This window comes from Ursus arctos, unplaced genomic scaffold, assembly GCF_023065955.2.
Source record: "Ursus arctos isolate Adak ecotype North America unplaced genomic scaffold, UrsArc2.0 scaffold_1, whole genome shotgun sequence".
NCBI lineage: Eukaryota > Metazoa > Chordata > Mammalia > Carnivora > Ursidae > Ursus > Ursus arctos.
In genome coordinates, this window is record NW_026622763.1 from 21,291,531 (window position 1) to 21,303,720 (window position 12,190).

The 12,190-nt window shown below is 37.4% G+C and overlaps 1 protein-coding gene across 1 annotated transcript in view; it reads left to right on the plus strand.

Annotated features, from left to right (window-relative positions):
* The window catches only part of THSD7B (thrombospondin type 1 domain containing 7B), a 576,660-nt gene that overhangs the window by 234,653 nt on the left and 329,817 nt on the right, over positions 1-12,190 (plus strand). Inside the window, exons 10-11 of the mRNA XM_057306371.1 lie at positions 4,125-4,254; positions 7,615-7,718. Of these exons, the coding sequence (XP_057162354.1) occupies positions 4,125-4,254; positions 7,615-7,718 (234 nt within the window). The remainder of the gene's footprint in view (positions 1-4,124; positions 4,255-7,614; positions 7,719-12,190) is intronic.

The following is a 12,190-nucleotide window of genomic DNA, read 5'->3' on the forward strand; positions in this document are numbered from 1 at the left end:
TTGACAGGGTGAGGTAATATCTCATTGTGGTTTTGACTTGCACTTCTCTGATCATGAGTGACATTAAACATCGTTCCATGTGTCTGTTGGCCATCTGTACGTCTTCTTTGGAAAAACATCTATTTAAGTCCACTGTTCATGTTTCAATTTTTTTTATATGAAGTTGCATGAGTTCATTATATATTTTGGATATTAACCTCTTATCAGATATATTTGCAGATATCTTGTCTCATTCAGAAGGTTGACTTTCTGTTTTGTTGATGGTTTTCTTTGCTGTGCAAAAGTTTTTTTAGTTTGATATAATAAGTATGATTGTTTGTTTTACCTGTCGTTGCTCTTTAGCTGTTCATCTCAGTCTGATCTGACAGACTGGTGCACAAAGTCTTGCTAAGACCAGTATCACAGAACTTACTGCCTATCTTTTCTACTAGGAGTGCTATGGTTTCAGATGTTATATTCAAGTCATTAATCCATTTTTAATTTATTTTTTGTATGGTATAAAATAGTAGTCAAGGTTCATTGTTTTGCATGTAGCTGTCCAGTTTTCCTGACACCATTTATTGAAGAGACAGTGTTTTCCTCATTGTATATTCTTGCCTGTTTTGCCATAGATTAATTGTCCATATATGTGCGGATTTATTTCTGTTTCTATTTTATTTCTATTCTAATTCATTGATCTATATGTCTGTTTTTGTGCCAGTACCATACTGTTTTGATTACAGTAGCTTTGTAGTATACTTTGAAATCAGATAGTATGATTGATTCCTCCACTTTGTTGTTTTTTTCGCAGGATTGCTTTGACTATTTGGAATCTTTTGTGGTTCTATACAAATTTTAAGATTTCTTATTCTAGTTTTGTGAAAAATACCATTGGTATTTTGATGGGGATTTCAGTGAATCTGTAGATTGCTTTGGGTAGTATGGACATTTTAATAATATTAATTCTTCCAATCCATGAGCATCGTATATCTTTCCACTTATTTTTTTCTTCTTCAGTTTCTTTCATCAGTGTCTTAAAGTTTTGAGAGTCTTCTACCTCCCTGGCTAATTTATTCCTAGGCATTTTATTATTTTTGATGGAATTGTAGATGGGATTGTTTTCTTAATTTTTTTTCTTTCTGATAGTTGGTTGTTAGTGTATAGAATATACAACCAATTGCTGCATGTTAATTTTGTATCCTGCTACTTTACTGAATTCATTTGTTAGTTCTAATAGCTTTTTTGGTGGAGTCTTTAGAATTTTCTATATGCAGTATCATGTCATCCGCAAATAGTGACAGTTTTACTTCTTCCTTTCCAATTTGGATGCTTTTATTTCTTCATCTTGCCTGATTTCTGTGTCTAAGACTTCCAACACCGTGTTGAATTAAAGTGGCAAGAGTGAGCATTTTTGTCTTGTTCCTGAACTTAAAGGGAAAACTCTCGGCTTTTCACCAGAACTGTTTTAATTACACTTCCCCCCCCCTTTAACCTTCTAATTCATACTCCTTACAGGACCTTAAATACTTTTAGAAAAGGGCCAATTATAACATTCTTCCCTGTCATATAGTAGTATGTCTCCTCTGATTTTATTAGCATGTCCTAGCAGGAAACAGGTGGCCCTTTCAAATGGAGCAACTGGGGAAAATTTAATGAAGGGGTTATTTACAAAAGACTGGGAAGAGTTGCTTAAGCTCACACGGGATGGTTCAGTACCTGGACCAGTGACATTTAGGAGCCTGAAATTGATAGAGGTAGGAACAATTAGTAGGACTATAGCCATAGGAGAGGGCCATTCCATAAAAACCATGTCTTTTGGTTGGGGTAGAGAACAAACTGAGGTGATCCAGAAGATGAAATCTAGTGGAATAAATTCCCTGATCTTTCTCTTCTTTTATCATCTTTTCTCCTTATATTGTGTGCCCCATCCTTCTGTTGGCCAAACCCAACCAGAAGCCAATGGACAAGGGAGTCACTGATACACTCCTATGATTAATTCCCCGGGGAAGAGAGAAGATTAAATGTGGGTTAAAAAAAAAAAAAAAAAAAGGAAAGCAGGGTAATAGATTTGTACGTAGATGGAAAAGATCCTATACATCTGCTTAACTTAGTCAAGATCATAAAATGTCTAAATATGTTGGTTTCCTCTTCTTTCTCCATAATCTCATTAAAATAATAGAAATGAATTATAAAAGCCCTAATTTCTTGTTTAAAAAAAATGAGAGGACCATCAGTAGATGAGAGCTCTAAATTCATTTATGAAAAACTTAATAGACAAGACTAAAGAGCAGAGAAAGTGATGACACAGCACAGGAAGCTATGACCTGACTTACCAGGAATGTGGATGGCAAAAGAAGAGGAAGCTCATCTACCCATGAGATTCTTTAGAATCCTGGGGGCTGGTCTGATAGAGGGCAGGAGTGAGGAGTGGGAATGGAAAAAAAATGGGTTGTTTAAAGCTTTTAAATAACCATTAGAGGCATAAAAATAGTGATACAATTATAAAAAATTGAAGGTGGTGCAAAGTAAACTCCCATGAGTTATAGCAGAAAGTCAATAAGTGATGTCTAAAATTAATGAATCAAGAAGCAATGACATAAGCTTATAATTTATAGACTTGGAGATAACCACGGAAGAACTAAATACAGTTCAAAGTGTTCTGGAAGGAAGACAGGGAATTGGTAGTGGGTCAGTTGTTTCTCATTGTAAGTCTTTGTACTAAAGATTTTTTAAAAAAACATGTGAATATGTAATTTTTATGAAAGCTCTTTTTTTTTTCCTTTTGTCACACTCCACTTAGTTTACTGGCTTTCTAGAAATTTTTTTCTTAATACAGTTAGATCCATTATCTGTCCTGAACCTACCAATTACTTCCATTTTCTCCCACACCACACTTCTCTTCATTCTTTGTAACCCCCCTCCAACACGCACACGCTTACAAGCCAAATGCACACATTTTCCATCTGAATGCAGCTACCTATGAATTCCATGCACCCATTTACGTCCCAGTGGTGCCTTTGCTCAAACTTTCCTTGGCCCAGAATGGCTTTAGCCTTTTTTCTTTTTCTATTAAGATTTCAAGTCCCAGAATAAAATCTGCCTCCTCCAGGAGCTGTCTGATTTCCAGAGACAAAAATGATTACTCTCTCTTCTGTGCTCTCCTAACACTGTACACTGTTGATACTTCTCGCTCTACTGATATCTTAAACTTGTTGTGTCTCTATCTGCCTCCTTTTCTTTCTGTTTTAAGTTCAAGAATTTGTGTCTTTATATCCAGTGCAAATTTTTCACATGGTAATTGAAATAGTTGCTAGCCACTGTAATGTAATTGATTTTTATTGTTGTTATTGATTCAAGAGGAACCTAAAGATTATGAGATGAGTGCCCCAGAACATTAAAGTGAACATCGCTGTCTTTACTGAGATGCCTATTAGTACTTCTCCTCTTCAGCTAAACCAAAGAGTATTCAGTATTTTGTTCTGTCACAATTTTTATGCCTTTTCCCTAAATTCCAATTATATACATATTGTCGCAGGTTATGAGGAGTAAGAAATGTAAGAAACCAATATCCATAAATAAATAAATTACTAATATATTAATTTTAATGAGTGTTTGCATTGTAAAAAGTCACCCACAGAGGGAAGTGCCTTGCTGGAGGGAATGAATTGCTCCTAGTAAAACTCTAGGCCCTTGAGCTATTGTTTTGAGATCAAGGAGGGTTTCTGGGGTTCCTCAGATTATGCCTTGTAACTCTCATGCCATAGGTAATATAAATTCTGATTAATTTAAAGCATAGTAATACAGTTGGAAAATGGTCTTTGCATATTAGAACAAATAGATTTGAAATCACAACTATTGAGTACTAACTATCTATCTCATAGGAATAAGATTGAGTATATAATGAAGTATTGACCCCTGGTCTTTGCTTGTTATTCTCATTCCCTAAGTAGTCTTACCACGTGTTCTTACTTCCCTCCCTTCCTTCTTCCCTCCCCCCCTTGTCCCTTCCTGTCTCCCTCTCTTCATCTCTCCCTTCCTCCCTTCCACCCTTCCTCCCTCCCTTCCTTCCTTTCTGCCACTAACCGTGGATTTTTCCCTGTATCCACACAGAAGGACACTATAATTTTATTTTTCCTTTACTTCAGGAAATGCCACGGTAAAACAGTCTCGATACAGGATTATCATCCAGGAAGCAGCCAACGGAGGCCAAGAATGCCCAGATACCTTATTTGAAGAGCGAGAGTGTGAAGATATTTCATTGTGCCCCATATATCGGTAAATAGTTACCTTTTTAAGTAATCCTTAGATTTTAGTGTAAGTCATTACCTATTTTCTTTATATAGTTTTTGATTTTTAGTGAGAAGTAAAATGAGATGTTTATCTTTAATACCTCAATATTTTTCCCTCTGGTTTTGAATATACTTTGAGTGAGTAAAGAATATGAAAATCTAGTTAGAAGAACAAAAGAACCAAACATGTTTTGATTTTAAGTGAGCTGCTGGAGTTCTGCCACCCAGGCAATCAATGTTAAGGATTACGATCCAGAGAGATTCAGGATGAAGTCTTTACCTGGAAAACAAACACACATATAAGTCACCTCATTTTTTTGTTTTCACCTAAAGCCTTTAATCAAGAACTAAGAACAAATCCGTACTTTTAAAATAATTATTTATCTTTATCCAAAAAATATTTTGTTCTTGTTTTGTCATGTACACATTTTAAGAAACCATCTACTTAGAAAAAGAAGTTTAATGTATGGATAAATATTTTTAAAAAAAGAAAATCACTTTTAAAGTATATATGGTGCTTATATGTTCCCTCTCAACAAATTGGTGATTATTATTTATAAAAGCAATGCCTGAGATTCATGTGTTTAGTCATTAATGTCCATTCTTTTAATGCTGGATTGAAGCATTGCTTTAAAGTACATCTGGATTAAATTCATTCACTGTTGAGTTTTAGTGATTCGTGAAAAATAAAACATTATCTTAAAATTCATATAGTCAGCGCACTTGAAAGTGACTTTAGCAAAAATGTCTAGTGTTTCTCCTATTATTTGAAAAACTATATCTTAAAGCTTTGAAATTCAAGGGTAATTTGTTCAGGAAAATACAAGTTATTTTTTCTCTTTCCTTCTTTCTCTCTTTTTTTTAAAGAAGCCTCCTCACGTTAGATAATGTTAGAGGGTCATTGAAGAGTCTGCATTACTATCAATTTTATAATCCTTTATTCTCATTGTTTCTATCTAATGGCCAGTTTAAGGAGGATGTGAGTAAATACTGGGAACATGCCCAGACTACCAGTTTTCTTTCATTAACCACAGGGTTGCTGCGGAAACACTGTCAATATTCATCCCTTTGTACTATATATAAATATTGAAACTTCTGAGCCCAGCAAAAGAGCTCTTGGGGAAAGTAGCCAATTGAAAAAATTAGCCAAATCAAATGTTATTGAACATTTTTATGAATCCGGGGCTATTTTAATCAGAGGAAACCCTACATGTTATTAGTGAGATTTTTCCTTTCTATTGTCCACTTCCTTTACTCTCTGGTGGCACTTCGTTTTAGCCACTCATGTTTGAACTCGTTTCCATCATTGACCTCCTGCCATTTTCCTCAGAAACCAGTTTTGCTGTGTCTGGATTGGATCATTGTTATCGTTTCTCTTGATGCCTCGTTTAATATGTATACAAATTATCAGCATGATTCTCTGCTCCTCAGTAAAATACCTTTGAATTTTGAGCAACATGGTTCCAATTTAGTTTTTGCATCCCTCCTAACTGGTATGTTAGAGAGGCAAGTTAATTTAGGACCTTAATCATTATCTTCTGAATCTTCTTTTTGTCTCCATTAAGGTGACATATTCACATGCTTACCAAGTTAAAACAGAATCAAAATGTCTGTAGAAATTTTTTCTGTGAATTTGAGCATCTCCCAGCACATTAAGTTAATAAGTATAAGGGAAGACAGCATGGTGATGTATCCGTACATAGAATTGACCGTGGGGTCAAGGGTCTGTAGCTGAACACACAGGGTTTTAGGGGGGACAACTGGCCCACTGAGTTGTGCAATCTCAGACATTTCACTTAACCTCTCTGAGCTCAAGGTTATCATTCCAAAACTGAGTTTAACGAGAGTCCTGAAAATCCTTCTGGTTCCCTTTTTGCAGCACACTAAACTAGACTGAGCTCCATGGTCTCATTTTGTTCTGGAAAGCCTCGGTAAACTTAAGGAATCTGAATGAGTGCTACATCCTCTTGAAAAATTGGACTAAAACCCCTTGCCATTTCAGTTTCTGTGTGTTGGAATTATACTAAATGAATCTATGTGTGTACAAAGTAAATTTATAATTATTTAAAATTAAGGGGTGATTTCTTTAAATGATAAGTTTTTCTGTTTAGCCGTTTCTCGATCTCTCTACAATTCCTCAACTATACCCAGTATGGGGGCCACTTGAGTGAGGTCAATGATTATATTACATATATGTGTAATATAAGTGACCAGTTTTGCAAGATGAAAAAATTCTAGAGATCTGTATATATCAATTATTTCATCTTGCAAAAACTGGTCAATAATATTTTTGCTTCATGTTTCTGTTTTATTTTTTGAAGTAGCGTCTCTTATCAGAGGTATTGGCTCATATGAAAAAGTGTGAAAATAAACTAAGGAAGGAGCAGAATCTGTGGTTACATTTAAGGTTTGGGTTTTCTGGTACATTCTGAAGAGACAGGTTTAAGGATATGTCAGTCTTTCCTGTGGGTCATAAAAATGGAAAGTTTTGTTTACCTGAGAAAGGAAAACAGTGAGAAACCACAAGGCTTCTTCAGAGAATATTTTCTTTGAGGAATAGAAATATTGATGACTCATCAGGGCTGGATCCATTCCTCTTCCATGAGATGAACTATCACATAAGATAGGTCCCTCTGACTCCCCGCCTCCCTTTTACTTTATGACTTACTGCGATGTCTGAGTCACTTTAACGTCTTAGGCGCCACCTTATAAAAACTTGAAGCAGAAGATCAAGCGTGAAGGTTTGCACCCCAAACTTTCAGATGTTCAAAATTTGATTCTCTAAAGCTCCAATGGGACATAAGGGTTTCTCTCTCTCTCTCTTTTCCCTTTTCTCCTTCTCCTCCTCCTGCTCCCCTTCCTCTTTTCTTTCTCTCTTTCTTTCTTTCTTTTTTCTTTCTTTCTTTCTTTCTTTCTTTCTTTCTTTCTCTCTCTCTCTCTCTCTCTCTCTCTTTCTTTCTTTCTTTCTTTCTCTCTCTCTCTCTTCCTTCCTTCCTTCCTTCCTTCCTTCCTTCCTTCCTTCCTAGATATTTTTAGATAATAAGGAGGGTAAACCTTCTAGGTTTGATCTGTGCTGTTAAGCATTTTTACTGCCGCCTTGCTCTATGGACTACAGCTTATACGGAAAATGTCCACATTTTAAAAAATGGAAATACTGCATTAACCACGAATCTAAGGTGGAGTGGACTGTTGTCCTCCCTACTGCATGCCGGAGCTCCATTTTATGACATTTTTTTTTATTGAATTACTGTTTTGTGATTTTGGATTCAAATCCATTTATTTTGTGTATTTCTTTTGTATGTTTGTCATGGTGAAATTTTTAGTCTGCTGTTCTTTGTAATCACAGGTGGAAGCCACAGAAATGGAGCCCTTGTATCTTGGTGCCAGAGTCTGTCAGGCAGGGGATAATGGGCACCAGTGAAGCCTGTGGAAAAGGGGTACAAACAAGAGGTAAGGGAATTTTAAGACAGTTTTTCTGTTAAGATGTAATTTAAAATTATTATTCTTATAAACTATTGCTTATTTTATATTTGAAGAATTATGATATTATTGAGTTGAATTATTTATATTTATCAGTCTTTGAGTTTAAGTTTGGCATTAGGTAACGTTGATATTATACCATCTTTATAACCATAACCAGCTAGTGTATCTGAGGACTAATGCAATGGAAGCAGATATCTGTTCTCAGTCATTTGCGTATCTCAGTGCTTATGTTCCAAACACATGTTGGACATGATCCAAGGAATGAAGAATATGTCTATGATTAGACAGTATACATTGCACTTTTTAGGTGCTAATTTAATATCTGTTAAATGAATTAAGGATAATTGAATGGACTAATCTTAATAATAATTATGACTTAAATGTAATTGTTATATTTATACTTACTATGTGTTCTATATAATACGCATAGAAAGGAACTATTTAAATTCCTGGAAGACACTTCAAGTAGTCTTCTGGATCAAAGTGGAAGTGTTTTCATCATCAGTGTCAAGGTGTGACATATTGAAATCTCTGAAAAGCACTCAGAGCCTCATCAGACTGTTCACTTTCCTGTTTCATTCATAATCCAGGTACCAAACAAATGAGGCTTGATAAGAAGTACTTTATTCTTCAAATCGAGCCACTTTGTTGCTAAAGGAATGTATGTAGCAAAATCAGACTCTGTGGAACCAACTGCATTATACTGGCTTTGTAATTTTTTTCTAAAAGGCATATTTAGAATTAAGTGTCTCTTCCTGTTGCATAAGTTAATGTATTGGTCAGGATCAGTCAAGCCAGCCAGCACAGTAATTCCCTGCTTTGTCCCTTGATTCAGAGCTGGGAAGAGTCCCCCATGGCCAGGTGGCAGTCTTAACATCCAGGTCAATGGAATCTTACCGTGTCTCCTAGTGGAGGCATTGCTTCCTTTGGAACAAAGATCTATAAGGCAGCGAAACATAAGATCCTAGGAGACACGAAGCAAACATTTTACTAGTGAGTCCCCAGGGGTAGTAGTGAGTTATGCCACTTCTATTCATTCCCTCTCCTTGATTCCTGGACCTACGAATCCTGCCTATGGGGGAAACGGTACCAAAAATCAGGCGCTGATTCAGAGCATATACAGCCTTCTGTAAAACCTTGTCTCAGCCCTGCAAAGTATTGTCATCTAACTGGTATTGTAATTGAGTCTGCAAAAGACCTTTCCACCACTGTCTCAAGCCAGCTGCTTCAGGATTGTGGGGGAAATGATAAGATTAGTGAATTCCATGAGAATGCGCCATTGCAACACTTTGTTTGCTGTGAAGTGAGTTCCTTGATCAGAAGCAATGCTGTGTGGAATACTATGACTATGGACAAGGCATTCTGTAAGTCGTGGGTGGTAATTTTGGCAGAAGTATTGTTTGCAGGGAAGGGAAGTACATATCCAGGATAAATATCTATTCCAGGAAGAAAAAAGCACTGTTCCTTCTATGATGGAAGTGGTCCAGGGTAATCAGCCTAGAACCATGTAGCCAGTTCGCCGCTCTGGGGAGTGCTGCCATTATAGGCACTTAGTGTTGCTCCCTGTTACTGGCATAGTGGGCACTCAGTGATGGCCGTAGTCAGGTTGACATTGGTGAGTGGAAGTCCATATTGCTGAGCCTGAGAATACCTTCCATTCCTGCCACCATGGCTACTTTGTTCATGAACCCATCTACTGATGACAGGAATCACTGAAGAAAGAGGGATGACTGAGGTGAATAGTATCCATAGAACAGGTCGTCCTGTCCATTTGACTGTTAGTATGTTCCTCTGCTGAAGTCACCCTTTGGTGAACATTCACATGGGACTCAAATATGTTCACATTTTCCCCCATACAGAGAGGTCTATCTGCATAACTTTTCCCCAGATTTCCTTGTCACCAACTTTCCAATCATGTTCCTTCCAAGACCTTGGCCATAGAGCAAAACCATTGGCCACAGTCCTTGAATCTGTATGTAATCACATATCTGGCCATTTCTCCTTACAAGCAAAGTGAATAACGAAGTATACTGCTTTACATTCTATCCGCCGGGAAGATTTCTCTTTACCTCTCCCAGGAGTATCTCAGAACGGGGCTGTAGTGCTATAGCTGTCCCTTTGGGGTTGTGCCTAGATATTGCACAGAACCATCTGTAAACTAGGCTGTATTCTTCTCTTCCTCCATCAACTGATTGTAGGGAACTCTCCATGAGGCCATAGGTACAGGCTGGGAGAGAACAGGTACTGTAGCAGAAGCGGGGACCATGGACATCTGCCCACTTACTCTTGTAACTTATGGTGCCCTCAGGGCCTGCATGGGCTGAATCATCTATATACCACTTCCATTTGATGATGCCTTACGTTGCGGCTTGGTGGATTAGGTAACACCCAGTTCATGAAGGCAGCCTGGGTTGCATGATAATTTGGTGGCCCATGATTAAGCCTCCATTCTCTAGCAAGACACAGTATCAGGCCAGAAGCTGTTTTGCAAAGAAGAATAGTTATCTGCAGAGGATGGCAGGGCTTGGCTCCAAAATCCTAAGGACCTGTCCTCCAGTTCACTTACAGAAGCCCCTAAAGGCTGCAAACAGTGTTCCTGTCCGTACTGATACCTGAGTAGCATTGGATCTGCCGGATCATATGGCCCAAGTGGCAGAACAGCATGCTCAGTAGGCTGGACTGTTACAGAGATTTTTCTCATTCTGGGACCTGCTTAAAACTAGCAGCTTTTTGAGTCTCTTGGTAAATAGGCTGGACGAACACACTTGACTAAGGAATCCGTTACCTCCAAAATCCAAAGAGGCCCACTAGGTGTTGTGCCTAGTTTTGGTTGCAAGAGGGTCCAGATGCAAAAACTTATTCTTCATCGGTAGAAGGGATATCTTCACATGCTCCACACCACTAAACCTCTAGAAATTTCCCTGGGTTAGAAGGCCCCTGAGTTTTTTTCAAATTTATTTCTTACCCTCCTACCAAAATGTCTAAAGTAGTTGCTACTTCTTGCTCACTAGATCCATTCAGAATAATGTCATTAATGTAATGGACTGGTATGCCATCCATAGAGCTGAATTACGGTATAGGTCTGGAGAGTCGATACACCTTGCCACCTAAAAGCAAACTGTTTCTGGTGGTCTTTATTATCTTCAGATACAGTAATATGTGAGGTTAGCGCTTTAACATAGGAAATTTGGGTCACGTCGGTTTATAACAATTACACTTTGGAAATGATGTCCCTCTCAGAACATTTATACATGTGAATTTGATTGGCAAGTTAGTTTCATTCAGGACTTCTATGAGGCTAGATAGTGACTTTGTAAATTAAGGGGGGGACTACCTCCTTAAAACATTTTACTTCCATATGTCAGAAAATTGTTGTAATAATATGAACTTGTAATTACAAGACCTTGACTACTTTTTACTGGAAAATTGTTATAACATATCTAGATCAGCAATATGTCTAGGAATGAAGGTCTTTAAAAATGGCGCTTTTGTGTGGTCCATGACTTAACTCCATATGGTGGCCTAGACTTTGACACTTTGATACTAACTATAATAATGGTTGGTTTTCACTGCAAAACCATTTAGTAATTTCTGAGGAGATGTTCCTCCTAAATTACGTGGAATCTTATCACATAAATGGCAAATTGTTTTATCTGTCTTAGAATAATTCTACTTTGGATTTCAATTTAAATGGATTCTAGCTGAAGACCTTGTAGTCCCTTAGACTAATCAAGTGATCTCCTTGGGTTTTCTCTAAATTAGACACCAATATTAGAGAATTTCTAGTGTTTATCTCTTGGGAAATTTATTCTTTTAAAGTAATGGCCTGGGTCTCCAATTTTAAGATAGTGAAGTAAAGACATTTCTACTCCATCTTTTCTCTAAAATTACTTCAAAACTAGCAAGGAAGATGTGAAACAATAAGAAAAAAATAATGTCCAATGAGATCTCTTTTATAAAATTGCTCCAGAGAATAAGAAACACATTAAACTCACCTTCCAGGAAATGAGGAGCCATCTGTAACCTCAGTCACAATATATGGTTTAGGAAGTGAGTGGAGATAAAGTAAAGAACTTTGCAGTACGAGATTATGCCAAAGTGTTGGCAGGGGTGAAGGTGTGGGGGCTGAAGAGAAACAAAGTGATTTGTCCTGGAGAACTCCAGAAAGTTACCACATTCTGCAGCAGGAAGTATGAGAGTGAGTGTGTGTGTGTGTGTGTGTCTGTGTGTGTGAGGGTAGGAGTAAAAAGGGCTTTTGGAAGTCTGATTGAAGAACAGTGAGTAGTGTCACCCCTTTTCCTATTCTTTTGGGAACCTAGAGGTTTATTCTCTGGGGATATAAAACCAGAGGGGCTGTGTACTTTGGACTGCCGGCAGAGGAGATAAAGGCCTAGCCTCAAATGAGGAGGCTCAAAAGAAAGCCCAAATAGGGAATTAGG